We start from the raw sequence: 21,318 nt of genomic DNA, 5'->3' as shown, positions 1-21,318 counted from the left end.
TCGCCTCCCCGAGACCACCCCCAGTGGAAAGAGGGGGCAGGTCAGCCAGAAAGCTTTGTCCTGGGCCTCCTGGGGCTGACCTCAGGGGCGGGACTCTGCATTCTCCTCTGTTCTGGAGTGAGTGGTCCTCTTGCTCCTCATTCAGGGTCCTCATCGTGATGCCTGACCAGACCCAGGACTCCAGCCTCCACTCCCCTGAAGCTGTGCTCCTCAGCACAAAGGCATTACCTTCTTGGGAATTCTGAATTGGAAGTCAGGATGAACCAGATCTGTCCAAAGCTGTTGGGGTCTTCTGAGGAGCAGGACTTTACAAGGCCCCACTCTTCTGGAGTCAGTGGCCCCTCAGTCCTAACTCTGTTTTCTTACCTTGACTTCAGGTAGCATATGGGACTCCACCCTCCCTACTGTCTGTCTGCCAGCCTCAGGCCAAGGCTTTCACCTTCCTGAGACACCAGAAGGGGAGATAAGAGACCTATTCCCTGGCTACTCCTGCCGGGGGCCTCTGTGTGGTCCCCTTTGTTATGGGGAGTCCACTCATCGGCACCCAGTGTCCTCACCCTGAAGCAAATTAAGGCCTGTTAGGATCTCCTACTTGGGCAGAATTGGAGATGCTGCCACAAGACCAAGGAACTCACCTCCCTGAGAACCTCTCCACCCTTGCCCCGGAGGAAAAGAAGGGGTACCTTCAGACAGACAGCTCTGCGCATGGCCACACAAGGGAGAAAGCAGGGTAGACTTTGTGGGGCCCCCTTCTGTTCTAAGGTCCTCACCTTGAGTAACTATCAGAGGCTGGGGCTCCTCCCTCCACTGACCTGAGGACACAGCTCTTAAACCAAGGCTTTTATGTCCCTGAGAAACTTGAAGAGCAAATGAGGAGATGCTGATCTTTTCGGGGTATCTGACATTGCGTATGTAGAAGACCCCATTGTCACCGAAAATTTTTCTTTTTATTCATACCATTCACTTATCCAGCGTTAATGTTACTGTATTCCAGAACAGTGCTTTGGGAACAGGGCCCCTTTTATCCCATGAGATACATTTTGGAGTGGTGAGAAGAAAAATGAATTAAAAGACGTAAGGTCTGGCTTAGGCTGGGAGGAGTGGAAGAGTGTAGGCTCTAGACTATTCCAGACCAGGGGACTAGACCCAGCAAGGTCACTTAATCAGTCTTGTGAACTTGAGACACCTGCAAGTTATTCACCTGTAAAGGGAGTCTGCTAAATCCTATCCTGCGTGAATGTTGGAATGTTATGTACTGCATGTAAAGCAGTGGCATACTCATTACGCAATATTGGGTTTTTGATGAATGGCAGTTATGATATGATTATTATGAACCCCAAAGTACCACCCTCCCATCAGAGTTTATTTTTAATCCAGTAGGTAGCAGAGAATATGCAGTGCACTAGGGCAAAAGAAACAAATACTCACAAATGAGCTAAATCAGTCAAAGTATCTTTTATTTCTACCAAAAGAAAGTTTAAACGAAGTAAGGCAGACCACGAGTTAAATGGCTTTTACTCTGTTTTCTCCATTTTCTGTTCCTAAATATTTTGTGGTCGCCTTTCACATTTCCATGACAATGTCTATTGCAGTGCCATGTTTTCTACTTCTGGATCATACAGAAAATATAGATGGTTTGTGAATTCCTTTTACATATACCAAAACTGTAACTTTAGAACTCTTTAAACAGCAGTAAATATGCAAGCAATGGTCATTCACGAATTCCTATTCTTAAGAAAACACACTATTAGAAGAAAAAAACATTTGAAAAAACCTAAATCAATCAATAATATATAGAAATTACTAGTTTAAAACAGGAAGATAAATAAGATCTATACTTTGTTCCCTCCACCCCTACTACTCTGCACTATTTAGGAGCCTGACTGCTTTCTTCCAAAACAAAGTGAGCTAACTGCCCGCGGCCTCCCCCGCTACATGTGGGAGGAGCTGCGGGCCTTGGCCTTGGAAGGGGCTCTGCCCTCTGCAACAGCTGCAGCCCTGGCCGCGGCTCTCTCTTCCTCATCTTTCAGAGCCTCCTCATAGAGATCTGGTAAGGCACTGGGGACGGTACCGATGATCTTGGCCAAAAACTCCAGCACTTTCATCTTGCTGGTTTCAGCGTGGGCTCTCGGGCCCCACAGGAACTCATAGCGTGGAGGATCGCTGTCGGGCACCTGGCGGTACGTCAGGTACTTCTGCTGCACGAAATCTTTGCTGATGAGCCTCCCGGGATCCCCGAAGATCAAGTGCCTCCTCCCAGCATGGTAACCCAACGCATTGAGGAATTTCCAGAGCTCCTCTTCGGTGGCACGGTTGCCCTTCATGAAGATCGCGCCCAGGACAGTCATCAGGAGGCCGGACGTGGGCATCCTGAACTCATCACTCGGACTTGCGTCGCTGGGGAGGACCATCTTGCTGATGAGGGCGTAGGAGTGACTGCTGGGGTCGACTTCCTTCAGCTCAAGGCCAAAGACAGCCTCCATGATATTAGAGGCTCTGCTGAGGATCTGAGGGAAGTGCTTCTTGTACTTCTTGTTGAGAGTCTTCAGCAGTGCTGCCTGCAGGATGGGCTCCTTCGTTATGTACTTCTCCAGCAGGATCTCCACGAACATTGTGGACTTCCTTCTCAGAGGATCTCTGCAACTGCTGCGAACGGAAGGTGCTGCCTGGGAGGTACCTGCACTTTTCTCATCTTGGCTCTGGGCACCCTCTTCAGATCCTGGGCATGAAACTCCTTCATCACGAGAGCTCGTGGCTGGGGCTCCCTGAGGCTCCTGGTGAGTGCCAGCAGCAGGGGAGCTCGGGGAAGTATCCCGAGAAACAGAAGCGGGGGAAGACGGCGACTCTTGTATCTCTTCTGCCGCCGCCGCCGCCTCAGTGGCCTGGGCACCCTTGAGACTCTGAGTCTCCCCCCGGGCCTGGTGGCGTTTCTTGCGGCCATGGCGCTTGTTCCTCCGGCGCCGAGGCATGATGACACAGGTCAGGGCCAGCAGGCGGGAGTGTGCACAGGAAGGCAGGCAACGAGGGCACCTGGGGGAGGGACAAGGAGATGCTGTGAGCACCTTCAGCGGGGAGATTCCTCCCTGGCTTTAACCAAGGCCGCCTCTGCAGGGTCCTTGAGGGCACTGCTTGAGGACCCACAGGGCTCCTGTTCTCCTGCTCAGCCTGTCCCCTGAGACCCCTGTGGCGGACGGTAGAGTGAGCCTTGGGGCACAGCCAGCCAGCCCTGCCTGGGCGGTACGGGGGTGACAGTGGGGGCTGGCAGGGGAGGTAGGTCCCCGCAGTTCCCATTCAGAGTCAGGATGACAGTTGTTGGCAAGACACCCCCACCCCCTCCCCTCTGCTGCTCTGAAGTTGACACCACCATCTTCCATGACACCCAGGAGGAGGAAAGGAGGGAGCGTTCAGCCCACCACCGAAGGGTCCTGGGACCCTCCCTTCTGCTGCCTGGTGGCTGCCCCTTCAGAACAACGCTCTCACCTCCCTCGGACCTGGCAGAGGAAATTACGGGCAGTCTCAGCCTGACAGTCCTTTCTTGGGAGTCTAAGGGTTGACAGGAGGGGACGGGCCATATTCGCTCTTGTCCCTTCTCTTCGGGGTGGGTGACTCCCTCAGTCCTCACTCGGGGTCCTCCCTGGACGGCCGGTGCAGCCTGGAGCTCCTGTCTTGCCCCCAGGGCCATCTGCTCGCACCAGTGCCGGCACCTCCTTGCGTCTCATTGGGAGGCGGTGAGGGTGACCACGCGGCCGCACGTGGCAGAGTTTTGCCAGGCCTGCAGCGTGCGGCACACAGTCGAGGCCCTGTGGCTGGCGGCCCCACTGGCCCTCACTCAGGGGCTTGGGCTGACTCTTGGGAGTGCTTAGGGACGCGCCTGCTGCGGGCCTGCACCTCCCCTCTCAGACAGCAGCCCTCCCTCCTCCGTGTGTGGCCAGAAGGAAGCGGCTGACAACAGGGGAGGGGTTCTGAGGTGCCCTTGCGACGGGGAGGACGCTCCTCGCCCTGACTCCTCCCGTGCCCTGGAAATCCTCCCTCTGCTGACCTGCGGCCAGCCCCTCAGGACAAGGCCGCCTCCTCCCTGGGCCTCCCGCGTCTGTCCGTCCGTCCGCGTTCGCACTGAGGGAGCCCCTCAGTCTTTAGACCTGCCCGGAGGCTCCCAGGCCGACGTCAGGGGCGGGGTCCGCGTGGCCGCCATTCTGGGGTGTGGAGCCCCTCGGTCCCCACGAGGGTCCCGTCCTTCACGCCACAGGGCCTGGGGCGCTCCCTCTACTGAGCTGAGCCAGGGTCCACCAGCCTCAGAGCGAGGCCTTCCTTGCCCGAGACCCCGCGGGGGAAGCGGATGGACTTTGGGCCTAACAGCCAGGCCCGAGCCTCTGGGGCCGAGAGCAGGGGCGCGGTGGGCGGGGCCTGTGTGGCCGCCTCTTTTCGGAGGGAATGGGGATTGGGGGTGTCGGGGGCGTGTCCCCGCACTTCTAACTGGGGTCACCTCACACCTTGACACCTGACTAGACGTGGCACTCCTCCCGTGGCTCACCTTCGCCGGACGGCAGCTCTCAAAAATGGCGCGCCCCCACAGCGCGGTTACGAGGAAGTCACATCCGGTCATGCGCATCTGGGGTCCAGGAGGACAGCAGGGGCGGGCCCGGGGCGGGGCCGGGCCGGGGCAGGGCGGGACTGGGGGTGGGGGGTGGTTCCGGGGGAGCTTCCCGTAGGCCTGGCACGAGGGCCTTCCATTGACTCTTGGCGGGTCCTGGGACATTTCCCTCTGCTGAGCTGAGTCAGCAGGCGTCACACCTTGGCTCTCATTTCTGTCGGCGCCCTCAGCCGGAAGTATCTGGGGCCCTGAGCCTCACAGCCATGCCTGGGTCCCCCGAGACTGACAGTGAGGGCGCTTTGGGGCCCCCTCTTCTGCGGTGGATGCTGCTCTCAATCCTCTCTCAGTGTCTTCTCTTGACTCCCTGTAGGTGCTGGGCTACCTCCCGTCTGCTGACCTGAGGCCAAGGTCTCACATCAAAGACATCAACTCCCTGAGACTGCTGGTGTGAAGTGCAGGCACATCTCATCTGGACTCTTCTGCCTGGAGCCTCCCAGACATGGCTGCTGCAGGTAAGATGAGCTGAGGGGAAAGGAGGCGAGACTCTCTTCTGTGGTTTGGAGCCCGTCAGGTCTCACTCAAGGTCCTCACATCGACTGCTGGCGGGGCCTGCGATTCCTTCCTTCTCTGGTATGAATCCATCCCTGTCCCCAGCCATGCCCCACAGAATCCCAGAGGAGTTAGTGAAGGGGCGCCTTAGCCTGACAGTTCCCACTGTGGTCTCTCTTTGTTGACATCAGGGGCATTGCCCAAAAGTTCAGAAATGAATTTCTGTCCTTTTGTACAACTACTGTGTTACTTGCTTTTCTCTTTTAGTCCGTGTGCGATAGTCTATTAAGATGATCACTTAAAAAGGCCAGTTGTCATGCACTAAGAAAGTTTCAGATGGTTATTTCACAGCCTGTGGACCATACTGCCACATCCAGCCCAATCTTTGGTGTCCCACAGTCGTGGCATGCGGGCTCTGAAATGCTGCCTCAGATTCCTTCAGTGAAGCAGTAGAGACTCATGGTCCCAGAGCACAGTGGAAGAATCAAGGGCTCAACGTTATAGGCTTTTCTCTAATCAATCCTGTCACCTGCCTCTCTTGCAGGCTACAGACCTGTCTCGAATTCAGGGCATCCCCCTACCTGCCCACACTCAGGTTCTAGTTCAGTGGAGACTTATTGTCCCTCAGGGATTATTTAGTTTTGTGTTTTTGCGTTTGTTAATGTTTTTTCTTTATTCCTTCTGTAATGTTTCCATGGTTGATTTTGGGTACAGGAAAGAGTAGCCCATGTTTGATTGTTATCACCTGCTATGGATGAGGTACTATATCTGTAAATAAGTTAAGGAAAATTGATATTCTTACAATATCTGTGCCTCAGGAATACACATAACATACTATTCTGGTTGAGACTTTTTTTTCCTAAGTCAATGAGGAAATTCTTATTGTTGCCTCCATGTAGAATATATACATTTTTGTATGGTTTCTTTCTAGGTATGTTTTTTATATTTTTGCTTTTGTCTATTGTGTATTATCTTTTTGCTTTTGTTTTGTTTTTTTTAAACAACTTTATTGGAGTATAATTGCTTTACAATGGTGTGTTAGTTTCTGCTTCATAACAAAGTGAATCAGTTATACGTATACATATGTTCCCATATATCCTCCCTCTTGCATCTCCCTCTCTCCCACCCTCCCTATCCCATCCCTCTATGTGGTCACAAAGCACCGAGCCGATTTCCCTGTGCTTTGCGGCTGCTTCCCACTAGCTCTCTCTTTTACGTTTAGTACTGTATATATGTCCATGCCACTCTTGCACTTTGTCCGAGCTTACCCTTTCCACTCCTCGTATCCTCAAGTCCATTCTCCAGTAGGTCTATGTCTTTATTCCCGTCTTGCCTCTAGGTACTTCATGACCATCTTTTTTTTAATATTTATTTTTTATGTTCCATTAATATGTGTTAGCATACGGTATTTGTATTTCTCTTTCTGACTTACTTCACTGTGTATGATAGTCTCTAGGTCCATCCACCTTGCTACACATACCTCAGTTTTGTTCCTTTTTATGACTGAGTGATATTCTATTGTATATATGTGCCACATTTTCTTTATCCATTCATCTCTTGATGGACGCTTAGGTTGCTTCCATGTCCTGCCTATTGTAAATAGAGCTGCAATGAATATTTTGGTACATGACTCTTTTTGAATTATGGTTTTCTCAGGGTATATGCCCAGTAGTGGGATTGCTGGGTCATATGATAGTTTTTAGGTTTTTAAGGAACGTCTATTTTGTTCTCCATAGTGGCTGTATCAATTTATATTCCCACCAACAGTGCAAGAGGGTTCCCTTTTCTCCACACCCTCTCCAGCATTTACTGTGTGTAGATTTTTTGATGATGGCCATTTTGACCAGTGTGAGATGATATTGCAGTGTACTTTTGATTTGAATTTCTCTAATGATTAATGATGTTGAGCATTCTTTCATGTGTCTGTTGGCAATCTATATGTCTTCTTTGGAGCCGTTTCTGTTTAGGTCTTCTGCCCATGTTTGGATTGGGTTGTTTGTTTTTTTCATTTTGAGCTGCATTAGTTGCTTGTATGTTTTGGAGATTAATCCTTTGTCAGTGCCTTCATTTGCAAATATTTTCTCCCATTCTGAAGGCTGTCTTTTCATCTTGTTTATGGTTTCCTTAGGTGTGCAAAAGCTTTTAAGTTTTATTAGGTCCCATTTGTTTGTTTTTGTTTTTATTTCCATTTCTCTAGGAGGTGGGTCAAAAAGGGTTTTGCTGTGATTTATGTCATACAGTGTTCTGCCTATGTTTTCCTCTAAGAGTTTGATGGTGTCTGGCCTTACATTTAGGTCTTTAATCCATTTTGAGTTTATTTTTGTGTATGGTGTTAGGGAGTGTTCTAATTTCATTCTTGTACATGTAGCTGTCCAGTTTTCCCAGCACAAATTGTTGAAGAGGCTGTCTTTTCTCCACTGTATATTCTTGCCTCCTTTATCAAAGATAAGGTGACCATATGTGCGTGGGTTTATCTCTGGACTTTCTATCCTGTTTCATTGATCAATATTTGTGTTTCTGTGCCAGTACCATACTATCTTGATCACTGTAGCTTTGTTGTATAGTCTAATGTCAGGGAGCCTGATTCCTCCAGCTCCGTTTTTCTTTCTCAAGATTACTTTGGCTCTTCAGGGTCTTTTGTGTTTCCATACAAATTGTGGAATTTTTTGTTCTAATTCTGTGAAAAATGCCAGTGGTAGTTTGATAGGGATTGCATTGAATCTGTAGATTGCTTTGGGTAGTAGAGTCATTTTCACAATGTTTGATTTTTCCGGTCCCAGAACATGGTATATTCTCCATCTATTTGTATCATCTTTAATTTCTTTCATCAGTGTCTTATAATTTTCTGCCTTCAGGTCTTTTGTCTCCTTAGGTAAGTTTATTCCTAGATATTTCATTCTTTTTGTTGCAATCGTGAATGGGAGTGTTTTCTTAACTTCAGTTTCAGATTTTTCATCATTAATGTATAGGGACGCAAGAGATTTATGTGCATTAATTTTGTATCCTGCTACTTTACCAAATTCATTGATTAGCTCTAGTAGTTTTCTGGTAGCATCTTCAAGGTTCTCTATGTTGAGTATCATGTCATCTGTAAACCGTGAGAGCTTTATTTCTTCTTTTGCTATTTGAATTCCTTTTTCTTCTCTGATTGCTGTGGTTAAAACTTCGAAAACTATGTTGAATAGTAGTGGTGCGAGTGGGCAATGCTGTCTTGTTCCTGATTTAATGGAAATGGTTTCAGTTTTTCACCTTTGAGGACGATGTTGGCTGTGGGTTTGTCATATATGGCCTTTATTATGTTGAGGAAAGTTCCCTCTATGCCTACTTTCTGGAGGGTTTTTATTATCAATGGGTGTTGAACTTTGTCGAAAACTTTCTCTGCGTTTATTGAGATGATCGTATGGTGTTTCTCCTGTAGTTTGTTAATATGGTGTATCACATTGATTGATTTGCATATATTGAAGAATCGTTGTATTCCTGGGATAAACCCCACTGGATCATGGTGTATGTTCGTTTTAATGTGCTGTTGGATTCTGTTTACTAGTATTTTGTTGAGAATTTTTGCATCTATATTCATCAGTAATATTGGCCTGTAGTTTTCTTTCTTTGTGACATCTTTGTGTGGTGTTAGTATCAGAGTGATGGTGGCCTCGTAGAATGAGTTTGGGAGTGTTTCTCCTTCTGCTATATTTTGGAAGAGTTTGAGAAGGATAGGTGTTAGCTGTTCTCGAAATGTTTGATGGAATTCGTTGTGAAGCCATCTGGCCCTTTGATGCTGTTTGTTGGAAGATTCTTAATTGCAGTTTCAATTTCAGTGCTTGTGATAGGCCTATTCAAGTTTTCGATTTCTTCCTGGTTCAGTCTCGCAAGGTTGTGCATTTTAAGAATTTGTCCATTTCTTCCAGGTTGTCCATTTTATTGGCATAGAGTTGCTTGCAGTCATCTCTCATGATCCTTTGTATTTCTGCATTGTCAGTTGTTACCCTTTTTCATTTCTAATTTTATTGATTTGAGTCTTCTCACTTTTTTTCTTGATACGTCTGGCTAATGGTTTGTCAATTTTGTCTTCTCAAAGAAGCTGCTTTTAAATTTATTGATCTTTGCTATCATTTCTTTTTATTTACTTCTGATCTGATCCTTATGATTTCTTTTCTTCTGCTAACTTTGGGCTTTTTTGTTTTCTTTCTCTAATTGCTTTATGTGTAAGGTTAGATTGTTTATTTGAGATTTCTCTTGTTTCTTGAGGTAGGATTTTATTGCTGTAAACTTCCCTCTTAGAACTGCTTTTGCTGCATCCCATAGGTTTTGGGGCATCGGGTTTCATTGTCATTTGTGTCTAGGTATTTTTTGATTTCCTCTTTGATTTCTTCAGTGATCTGTTGATTAAGTAGTGTGTTGTTTATCCTCCATGTTTTTGTATTTCTTACGGATTTTTTCCTGTAATTGATATCTAGTCTCATAGCGTTGTGGTCGGAAAGATTCTTGATACGATTTCAATTTTCTTAAATTTACCAAGGCTTGATTTGTGACCCAAGATGTGATCGGTCCTGGAGAATGTTCCAGGAGCACTTGAGAAGACTGTGTATTCTGTTGTTTGTGGATGGAATGTCCTATAAATATCAGTTAAATCCATCTTGTTTTAGGTATTTAAAGTTTGTGTTTCCTTATTTTCATTTTGGATGATCTGTCCATTGGTGAAAGTGGGGTATTAAAGTCCCCTACTATGATTGTGTTACTGTCATTTTCCCCTTTTATGGCTGTTAGTTTTTGCCTTACGTATTGAGGTGCTCCTGTGTTGGGTGCATAAATATGTACAATTTTTATGTCTTCTTCTTTGATTGATTCCTTGATCATTATGTAATGTCCTTCTTTGTCTCTTGTAATAGTCTTTGTTTTAAAGTCTATTGTGTCTGATATGAGAATTGCTACTCCAGCTTTCTTTTGATTTCCATTTGCATGGAATATCTTTTTCCATCCCCTCACTTTCAGTCTGTGTGTCCCTAGGTCTGAAGTGGGTCTTTTGTAGACAGCATATAAATGGGTCTTGTTTTTGTATCCATTCAGCCAATCTGTGTATTTGGTTGGAGCATTTAGTCCATTTACATTTAAGGTAATTCTCGGTATGTATGTTCCTATTCCCATTTTCTTAATTGTTTTGGGTTTATTATTGTAGGTGTTTTCCTTGTCTTGTGTTTCCTGCCTAGAGAAGTTCCTTTAGCATTTGTTGTAAAGCTGGTTTGGTGGTGCTGAATTCTCTTAGCTTTTGCTTGTTTGTAAAGATTTTAATTTCTCCGTGAAATCTGAATGAGATTCTTGCTGGGTAGAGTAATCTTGGTTGTAGGTTTTTCTCCTTCATCACTTTAAATATGTCCTGCCACTCCCTTCTGGCTTGCACAGTTCCTGCTGAAAGATCAGCTGTTAACCTTATGGGGATTCCCTTATGTGTTATTTGTTGTTTTTCCCTTGCTGCTTTTAATATTTGTTCTTCTTTATTGAATTTTTGATCCTTTGATTAATATCTCTGTAGGCGTATTTCTTCTTGGATTTATCCTGTATGGGTCTCTCTGTGCTTCCTGGACTTGATTAACTCTTTCCTTTCCCATATTATGGAAGTTTTCAATTATAATCTGTTGAAATATTTTCTCAGTCGCTTTCTTTTCCTCTTCTTCTGGGACCAGTATAATTCGAATGTTTGTGTGTTTAATGGTGTCCTAGAGGTCTCTGAGATTGTCTTCAATTCTTTTCATTCTTCTTTCTTTCTTTCTTTCTTTCTTTTTGTGGTACGCGGGCCTCTCACTGCTGTGGCCTCTCCTGTTGCGGAGCACAGGCCCAGCGGACATGGCTCTTGGGCCCAGCCACTCTGCGGCATGCGGGATCCTCCCGGAATGGGCCACAGACCCGTGTCCCATGCATCGGCAGGGGGACTCCGAACCACTGCGCCACCAGGGAAGCCCTCATTCTTCTTTCTTTATTCTGCTCTGCAGTAGTTATTCTCAGTCTTTTATCTTCCAGGTCACTTATCCATTCTTCTGCCTCAGTTATTCTGTTATTGATTCTTTCTAGAGAATTTTTAATTTCATTTATTGTGTTGTTCATCACTGTTTGTTTGCTCTTTAGTTCTTTCAGGTCCTTCTTAAACGTTTCTTGTATTTTCTGCATTCTATTTCCAAGATTTTGGATCAACTTTACTCTCATTATTCTGAATTCTTTTTCAGGTAAGCTGCCTATTTCCTCTGCATTTGTTAGGTTTGATTGGTTTTTGCCTTGCTTTTCATCTGCTGTGTGTTTCTCTGTCTTCTCATTTTGCTTAATTTACTGTGTTTGGGGTCTCCTTTTCGCAGGCTGCAGGTTCGTAGTTCCCGCTGTTTTTGATGTCTGCCCCCAGTGGCTAAGGTTGGTTCAGTGGGTTCTGTAGGCTTCCTGGTGGAGGGGACTGGTGCCTGTGTTCTGGTGGATGAGGCTGGATCTTGTCTTTCTGGTGGGCAGGTCCACGTCTGGTGGTGTGTTTTGCGGTGTCTGTGGCCTTATTATGATTTTAGGCAGCCGCTGTGGTAATGGATGGGATTGTGTTCCTGTCTTGCTAGTTGTTTGGCATGAGGTGTCCAGCACTGTAGCTTACTGGTCGTTGAGTGGAACTGGGTCTTGGCGTTGAGATGGAGATCTCTGGGAGATATTTGCCATTTTATATGATGTGGAGCTGGGAGGTCTCTTGTAGACCAGTGTCCTGAACTTGGCTCTCCCACCTCAGTGGTATAGCCCTGACGCCTGTTTGGAGCACCAAGAGCCAGTCCTGCACACGGCTCAGAATAAAAGGGAGGGGAAAAAAAGAAAGGAAGAAGATAAAATTAAAAAAATAAAACAAGTATTAAGAAAAAAATTTTTTAAGTAACGAAAAGAAAAATAGACAGAACCCTAGGACAAATGGTAAAAGCACAGCTGTACAGACAAAATCACACACAGAAGCATACACATGCACCCTCACAAAAAATAGAAAAACAGAAAAAAAAATTCGTATCGTTGCTCCCAAAGTCCCCCTCCTCAATTTGGGATGATTCGTTGTCTATTCAGTTATTCCACAGATGCAGGGTACATCAAGTTGATTGTGGAGATTTAATCCGCTGCTCCTGAGGCTGCTGGGAGAGATTTCCCTTTCTCTTCTTTGTTCGCACAGCTCCCTGGGGTTCAGTTTTGGATTTGGCCCCAACTCTGCCTGTAGGTCGCCTGAGGGCGTCTGTTCTTCGCTCAGACAGGGGTTAAAGGAGCAGCTGCTTCGGGGGCTCTGGCTCACTCAGGCCGGGGGGAGGGAGGCATACGGATGCGGGGTGAGCCTGCAGCAGCAGAGGCCGGTGGGAAGTTGCACCAGCCTGATGCGCACCCTGCGTTCTCCCAGGGGAGTTGTCCCTGGATCACGGGACTCTGGCAGTGGCGGGCTGCACAGTCTCCCGGGTGGGGAGGTGTGGAGAGTGACCTGTACTTGCACACAGGCTTCTTGGTTGCTGCAGCAGCAGCCTTAGCGTCTCATGCCCGTCTCTGGGGTCCGCAGTGATAGCTGTGGCTCGCACCCATCTCGAGCTCCTTTAAGCAGTGCTCTGAATCCCCTCTCGTGCACCAGGAAACAAAGAGGGAAGAAAGTCTCTTGCCTCTTCGGCAGCTCCATACTTTTTCCCGGACTCCGTCCTGGCTAGCTGTGGCACACTAACCCCTTCAGGCTGTGTTCACGCAGCCAACCCCAGTCCTCTCCCTGGGTTCCGACCTCCGAAGCCCGAGCCTCAGCTCCCACCTCCCACCTGCCCCGGCAGGTGAGCAGACAAGCCTCTCGGGCTGGTGAGTGCTGGTCGGCACGGATCCTCTGTGCGGGAATCTCTCTGCTCTGCCCTCTGCACCCCTGTTGCTGTGCTCTCCTCTGTGGCTCCGAAGCTTCCCCCCCTCCACCACCCACAGTCGCCGCCCGCGAAGGGGCTTCCTAGTGTGTGGAAACTTTTCCTCCTTCACGGCTCCCTCCCACTGGTGCAGGTCCCGACCCTATCCTTTTGTCTCTGTTCTTTCTTTTTTCTTTTGCCCTACCCAGGTACGTGGGGAGTTTCTTGCCATTTGGGAGGTCTGGGGTCTTCTGCCAGTGTTCAGTAGGTGTTCTCTAGGAGTTTTTCCACATGTAGATGTATTTCTGATGTATTTGTGGGGAGGAAGGTGATCTCTGCGTCTTACTCTTCCGCCATCTTGAAGCTCCTCAGTCTATGTTTTGTTTTATCAATCTCCAGCTGTAGTAGTCTTATAACTAGTTCGTCAACATCCCCAGAATCGAGTAAGTTAATTATCAAATCAAACAGAAAATGGTTTAATCATAGGGAATGTTAGAAAAAGAATGGTTTTTGAAGCCTATCAGTCCTATAGCTCAGTCTTGGCTACTTAACGGCTTTCGCCTAATGTTGGCTGAGCCTTAGTTTTCCCACTTGTAAAATAGTGATAATGCCTACGTCACGGGATTACTGGATGGATTAAATGGCATCCACAGGTTGACTACTCTTCATTTTCAACTTCAGAGAAATCCCATAAACACTAAATTATAGTCTCTACTCTGTAAAATATGGCCTCTTATCTTTTCCTTGGCTTAAATTTGTTTATGGTCCATAGTGTATTTTGGGAATGTTCTTGAAAGTGTCGCAGTTGGCTTTTTGTAGTCAGCTTTGAATTTGCTCTCCACAAAGTGAAGAAGCAGAAAAGTCAGGTGGTAATGACAAAATGCACTTGCCTGGCCCTGTAATGCAGTTAACCCATAAATCCAAGGACCTCATTTAAGAAAAGGCACTGTATTTGAGTCTGTGTGCCTTCTCCTTAGCCAGTGGCAAGTTTCCTTGGCCTTTATTAAGGGCAAAAAAAGAAAACCTATTCACCGGGGAAAAAGAAAAAGAAATATTTGGGGTTAAAAGTCTACCTGACTAGCCCTGTAACAACCTTAAAGTCATACTTTCAGCGGCAAGAAAATTCCTCATTTAGTTTTCTTTACTAACCTACCTTTTTCCCCCAAAATAAAAGCAGTATCTTATTTTTAGAGAGCAAAATTTAAATCTAAAGTATTTCATTGTTCAAATAGTTATGAAAAGGCTGCTAAATCTATCATTGTAAATCTCATTCATGTGAATTGAAGGAAGTAAAACAAAACACCCACCCTTCTTTTAAACAAATAAGGCACCATAACTAGCACAGTTTCTGGAATCTAACAGATCCCCAACAAATAAATCAGGCCGACGTAATTGTAGCAGTTGTTCAGGCTAAAACTTTTCTATATTCACATACATCCATAGTTCTAAGTTATAAAATTTGAGGTTTTAGAGCCTATTAATGGAGGTCTAAGGGCAATATGGGTTGGTCAGTTGGTTGGACTTCTGAGACCAGACCCACTTTAATGTATCATTTATGTCAGCTTTTCATTTTCTGCCTGATTTTGTTGCTTACTCTTAAAGAACGGCCTGCCCTCTTTTCTCTTTTCCACCTTGAAGACTCCCTAATGCCACTCCTCAGGTGAATTTGGGGAGTCCTTCCCTAATGCCTCCATAACCACTTATACACTCTCCACTGTGGTACCCCAGTACTGTATTGTAAGTACTTAGTTTTCTCTTGCTGTCTCTCTCCCAGCCCGGCACAAACACACACTTGTCTAGTATGTCCTCCAAAAAGGTCATAAGCTTTGTCCATCAGTGTTTCCACAGCACTTTACACGTGGTAGGCACACAGTAGGTGTTCAGTGTTTGAACTGAGTTTGCTGAATGGTTGGATGGAAGAATGAACAAATCTTAAGGGGTTTGAAGCTTCATTGCTTTTCAGTGGAGTCCTCTGATGTCCTCTGAACTATTTTGCTGGTATCTGGAAACCATTAATAACTAGGGAAGAAGGAAAGGGGTTCAAGGAGTGAGAGTCAGCCGTCTTGCCACCCGTCACAACATTAGAAGAGACCTTGTAAACCCAACAGTTAGCTTCTCCATCCTCTACCACCTACCCAAGGAAGGTGTAAGACAGAGTAGGGTTCCAGCTGCTGAGGAGAGATACTGGTGATTTCTCCCATGCCATGGGGGCCACATATGAGTTGTACAAGGCTCAGAATACAAAATTGGAAATGCTTTAGATTCTCCGAAGGTCTTTTTTCCTTCTTTCAAGTTATTGTCAATCAAAGAAGTGCATTCCAAGGTCATAATAAAATGATGCAGGGATTGTTCATGCCACTGTTCCCTGATTACTGCAGTCAATCAAAAATCCATTTTATGTTATTGCAACACGATGGTGCTTGGTTTATTCAGCTGCATACCTAAGAGGGTCTTTGATTAAGCACATGGTCTGGGATTGAGCGAATATTGTCTTACGTACTTCGTACACAGACCTCCCCTTTGCAGATGACCCTCTAATCCCCCCCCAACCCCCAGAAGCACTTCTCACTTGAAAGAAAATTTAACCCAGCTTTATAGGAAAAGAAACACTTTCATCCTACTTGCTTATATTGTCTATTTTCAGCTGTGTTTTTCTTTGTACAGTACACTTTCTGGAAGGTGAATGCAGGTGCTCTTCCACATATATTTTCAAGGTATGTTTTTGCTCCAATGACAATTCACTTGTTTCTTATACGGTAAGCTCGGGAGTGTGGTGTTGGTCACAGCTGCTACCCTCTGTTCTTGCAGTTGGCAGCGCACATTCACCAGAGATCACCTACCCTGTTCACCCTCAAGCCCACAGTTGGAGAAAACTGCTTTTATTGTTAAAGCTATTCAGCTGCAATTAAGAGGGCACCTGAGAATTTGTGAACTCTTCAGTCCATTAGTTGCTGCGGCATTAGTGTCTGCGAGTAAAGGTTGCTTGTATCTTTTTAATTACTTAAATTCAATTTAACCTCCAACAGGATTGGCTGGGTCTTTTCCAAGTTGTATGTAGTTCTAGAATCTTAATGACCTTACTTTGGAGAATGCCCTGGGTTTTATTTTGGTGGCTAGCAACACCTATCATGTTCAAAAATTTGCATTTACTGTACTTACTTTGGGATCATTCTATCTTCTATTTTTCCCCTATGAACTTCTGACACTGATTTACAACATTATGCATGAGAAAGCATTTAATGTACTGGGGATAGCATGAAAGTCCTTGATTAACAGGGTGTGTACCTGAATCAGTTATCTGTTGCCACAGTAATGCTGCATAATAAAGTTTTTGGTGACATACAACAACATACATTTATTTAGCTGATCCAGGCAGGGCTTGCTCCTGTGTCTCTAGTCAGGTGACATTTAACCAAGGCAGCTTTCTTGATACTGGCTGGGCTTGCTCAGAGATATCTTGGTATGCTGGCTATTAGCTGATCTAAGATGGCCTTGGCTGGAAAGACAGGAGCACTTCAGCTCTGCTCTACGTGTCTCTCATTTTCCAGCAGGCTGGCCCAAGAATGTTCTTGAAGCAATGGCAAAGGACAGGAGCAAGCAAGCCTACTTGCACAAGCACTTGTCAAGTATCTGCTTGCATCATGTTTGTTCATATCCTATTGGCGAATGCAAGTCAAAGTGAGTAGGAGTAGGTGGGTACTGGAAACTTACGGAGCAAAGGGCACAGAAATTGGGTGGAGTGAAGAACGAGATCCAGTTTCTGCAATCAGTCTGGTGTAGAATCTTCCATTCTCAGCCTGTCTGAAGCCTGTTGTGACTTGCCATGGATCGTGCATGCTTCCCCCCTTGCCTTGCCCTCACAGATTTAAACAGCTTGCTCCCTTTTTTGATCATGGGCTCCTTTTCCTTGTTGCCTTCACCCTATTGCCTTCTCTCTATTTTCCTTTTCCTAGCTTCCTTTCTCTTCAGTCTTCACCTCCTTTTCCTGTTTTCCATCCCCCTACCTTCTCTCCTTCCTTCCTACAGAGAAACTAAAAACATACCTAAAATTCATATGCACATAGATAATTGTTTGAAAGGAGTACTTTTCTTTTGGTGCCTGGAGCTTTCATTACTGATTAACTCCTTAGAAAAGGAAATGCTGAAACCTATATTTCTCCAGAAACTTAACAGTGTGGGTGGGCCTGGTGTGGGCAGGAAGAGATAGTCAGACTTAAGTTGTCCTGAAAGGGAGAGACGAAAAAAAAACCTCCATGAACCAAACACAGAAGCAAAGCCTAAATAGGTTTCCCAACATTTTTTTGAAGTTTTCTCCCAAATTTACCAACTGGAAATTTGAACTGGGCTTTTCTTTTTAATTAAGAGTTTAGAATAGACGGTGGATGCAGGTGGTATTTTGGTTGGTAGTATGTGGTGATAATTATTGTTGCCATAGCTACCCGAAAAATGTTCAACAGAATATCACTTCATGTTGCAACTTCAAATAAAAGCTGTAAAAGTTCTATGCTTCTCACATAGATTTAAAGGAAAAAGAGTCTGTTATATTCAGGCTGGAATCTGTTTCTTAGTCTGTTCCCGAAAATAGGGCTCAGTGTTCAAAACAGGTCAATTCAGGGGTAAGTAAATTTTCTTAATAGGTTTAAACTGAGTTCAGCTACCTCCTTCCACAGATTTGGCTTACATTACACTAATGGATAACAACTTAGCAAACTGAGATATGTTAAAGCGATTTATTATGGTAAATATTTAATGAAGTTTTAGGCTTCTGACTCTTATCAGGGAAAAGAGCCCTGCCTTTATATAAAGATCATACAATGTGCCAATCCTTGATTACGAAAAAACCAAAAAACTAAAAGCAAAAATCTGTAAAAGCTTGGGCTTCCCTGGTGGCACAGTGGTTGAGAGTCCGCCTGCCGATGCAGGGGATACGGGTTCGTGCCCCAGTCTGGGAAGATCCCACATGCTGCGGAGCGGCTGGGCCCGTGAGCCATGGCTGCTGAGCCTGCTCTTCCGGAGCCTGTGCTCCGCAACGGGAGAGGCCACAACAGTGAGAGGCCCGCGTACCGCAAAAAAAAAAAAAAAAAAAAAAATCTGTAAAAGCTTTACATACGATAATATGTACTTCAAGAAGCCTCAAACGCATTTTAACAAATTCTGCTTCCATTAATCTGCCTTGGGATAACCTGGGCTGGGTTCCATGTGGTTAATTCGATGTGAAATGGCAATTCCACTTCTCAAAACGTATTATGTTTAAGACAGTGAGGAGTTTGATATGATTCCTCAGCCCTCTAACCCAAGCTTAGTTTTCTGTAAATTAGAACTAGATTTCATTTCTAACTACCAGTCTATGTCATTGGATCATTTCCCTATCAGTTAGACCCTTTGAGCCTAAATTTCCTCATTTGTGTAAGTGAGGCTGTAATACCCACCTCCCAGAATTGTGGTGAGGTTTGAAGGTCAGCAGAGATGACAGTGATCAATAAGTTAAGTGCGATGCAAGCATAAGGTCTTACCATAAACAGAGATATTCTGGTAAGCATTGGGAAAACTCAGCTTTCTCCCAAATAACTTTGGTCAGTGGTGTGAATCCTTGGTGTGGGCAGAACTCTTGGACAACAATTAAAGATAGGGAGTGAGATCTGATTTGTTTTTCATCTTCATGGCATGGATTTCAAGGCCTTCACAGGTAGGTGTAGTCTCTAACAAGATTTAATTTTTACATTTTCTAAACGAGCTCAAAACTCAAGGGACAGGAAGAATTGCAGTTGCTTGACTGAGAATCGGAACCTGCACCATCTAAGAGGTTTTCTATTGTTTTAATTTTTTCATTGAGGTATAATTGACACACAACATTATTAGTTTCAGTTATACAACATAGTGATTTGATGTTTATATATTGGGAAATGATCACCAGAAAAAGCCAAGTTAACATCCATCATATACATAGTTACAAGTTTTTTCTTGTGATGAGAACTTGAAGATCTATTCACTTAGCAACTTTCAAGTACACAATACAGTATTAACTATAGTCACTGTGCTGTACATCATGTCCCTAGGATTTATTTTGTAACTGGAAGTTTGTACCTTTTGACCTCCTTCACTGGTTTTGCCCACCCCCCACCCCTTGCCTCAGGCAACCACCAACCTGTTCTCTGTATCTATGAGTTTTTTGGGGTTTTTTGTTTGTTTGTTTGTTTTTTGCAATTTCACATAAGTGAGATCATTTGGTGTTTGTCTTTTTCTGTCTGATATATTTCATTTAGCAAAATGCTCTCAAGGTCCATCCATGTTGTTGCAAATGCCAAGACTTCCTTCTTTTTTATGACTAATTAAGATTCCATGATATATATATATATATATAAACAATTTCTTTATCCATCTGTCCATTGATGGGCACTTAGGTTGCTTGCACGTCTTGGGTATTGTAAATAACGCCACAATGAATGTAGGGGTGCACACATGTTTTTGAGTTAGTGTTTTTTGTTTCCTTTGAGTAAAAAACTTAAAAGGAAAATTGCTGGATCATATGGTTGTTTTGTTTTCACTTTTTTTTTTTAAGAAACCTCCATACTGTTTTCCTTAGTGGCTGCATCAATTTACATTCTCCCTAACAATGCACCAGGATTGCCTTTTTCCTATCCTTACCAACATTTATTTCTTGTCTTTCTGACGATAGCTATTCTAACAGGTGTGAGGGAATCACTGTGGTTTTGATTTGCATTTGCCTGGTGATTAGTGATATTGAGCATCTTTTCATGTGCCTGTTGACCATCTGTATGTTGTCTTTAGAAGTACTGAGAAGTATTAAGAAGTATTGAGATCTTCTACCCATTTTTTAATCAGATTTTTCTTTTGCTATTGAGTTGTGTGAGTTCTTTATATATATAGGATATTGACCCCTTATCAGATACATGATTTACAAATATTTTTTTCCCATTTGGAAGGCTGCCTTTTCATTTTGTTGGTTTCCTTTGCTGTGCAGAGCTTTTTAGTTTGATCCAGACCAATGTGAAGGAGCTTCCTGCCTATGTTTACTTATAGGAGTTTTATGGTTTCAGGTCTTATGTGTAGGTCTTTAATAATCCATTTTGACTTCATTTTTGTTGATGGTGTAAGATAGGGGTCCCATTTCATTCTTTTGCGTGTGGCTGTCCAATTTTCCCAACACCATTTATTAAAGAGACTGTCTTTTCCCCCATTGTATTCTTTGCTCCTTTGTTGTAAATTAAATGACCATGTATGTGTGGGTTTATTTCAGTTCTTGATTCTGTTCAATTTCTCTATGGGTCTGTTTTTATGCCCAAACCATGTTGTTTTGATTACTGTAGCTTTGTGATATTTGAAATCAGGGAGTGCGATGCCTCCAGCTTTGTTTTTCTTCCTCAAGATTGCCTCGGCTATTAGGGGTCTTATGTGGTCCCATAAAATTTTAGGAAGGTTTATTCTGTGAAAAATACCTTTACAATTTTGCTAGGGATTGCATTGAATCTGTAGATGGCTCTGGGTAGTATGGACATTATAACAATATTAAGTCTTCCAGTCCATGAGCATGGAATATTATTCCATTTATTTGTGTCTTTATTTCTTTACTCAATGTCTTACAGTTTTCAATGTATAGGTCTTTTACCCCCTTGGTTGAATTTATTCCTAGATATTTTATTCTTTTGTTGCCATTGTAAACAGGATTGTTTTCTTAATTACTCTTTCTGAGAGTTCATTTTTAGTGTATAGAAATGCAGCAGATTTTTGTATATTGATTTTGTATCCTGCAGCTTTACCGAATCCATTTATTGCTAACAGTTTTTTTGGTGGAATCTTTAGGCTTTTCTATATATAATATCATGTTATCTGTAAATAGTGATAGTTTTACTTCTTTCTCATTTTGTTGCTTTTTGAGGAATTTTTAAGTGAGACTGGACAGTGTTTCCACTATCCTTTTGAAACTATAACATCTTTTCAGTTCACCTCATTTCTCACATTAACTTTGAAAAGGGGCTGCATGGCGTATATTTATTTACCTTGAAAGTAAAGTGAACTCAAAGTAATTTTGTTTTGAGGAGTTCTTAGAATTTTTGACATCCCTTGAGAGCCCAGGGCATCACCAAAACAGGAATTGAGGTCACTTGTTTAGAGACTACAACAAGACTCGCTGGTTAGTGACCAGCAGGTTTCAGAGTGATTGGCTGTGTGTACTAATGGATGACTGGGCTGCTCGTGCTGCCAATTCCCAGGCCCTGTTCAAGTGGAACAATCAGAGCTGGTCCATCTGATGCACACATATGCTTATATTACTCCCTGGAGAAAAGGATTTCAGTTCCG

General features: G+C 44.4%; 1 protein-coding gene across 1 annotated transcript in view; it reads right to left on the bottom strand.

Moving 5' to 3' along the window:
- Window positions 1–1,931: 1,931 nt before the first annotated feature.
- The window catches only part of LOC309978085 (melanoma-associated antigen B4-like), a gene marked incomplete at both ends in the record, with an annotated part of 118,653 nt that continues 99,266 nt past the window's right edge, over window positions 1,932–21,318 (bottom strand). Inside the window, one exon of the mRNA XM_082864427.1 lies at window positions 1,932–2,918. Within this exon, the coding sequence (XP_082720553.1) occupies window positions 1,932–2,918 (987 nt within the window). The remainder of the gene's footprint in view (window positions 2,919–21,318) is intronic.

Source organism: Leucopleurus acutus (assembly GCF_964270905.1).
Source record: "Leucopleurus acutus genome assembly, chromosome: X".
In the NCBI taxonomy this organism is placed as follows: domain Eukaryota; kingdom Metazoa; phylum Chordata; class Mammalia; order Artiodactyla; family Delphinidae; genus Leucopleurus; species Leucopleurus acutus.
This window is presented reverse-complemented; position numbering and strand designations above follow the sequence as displayed.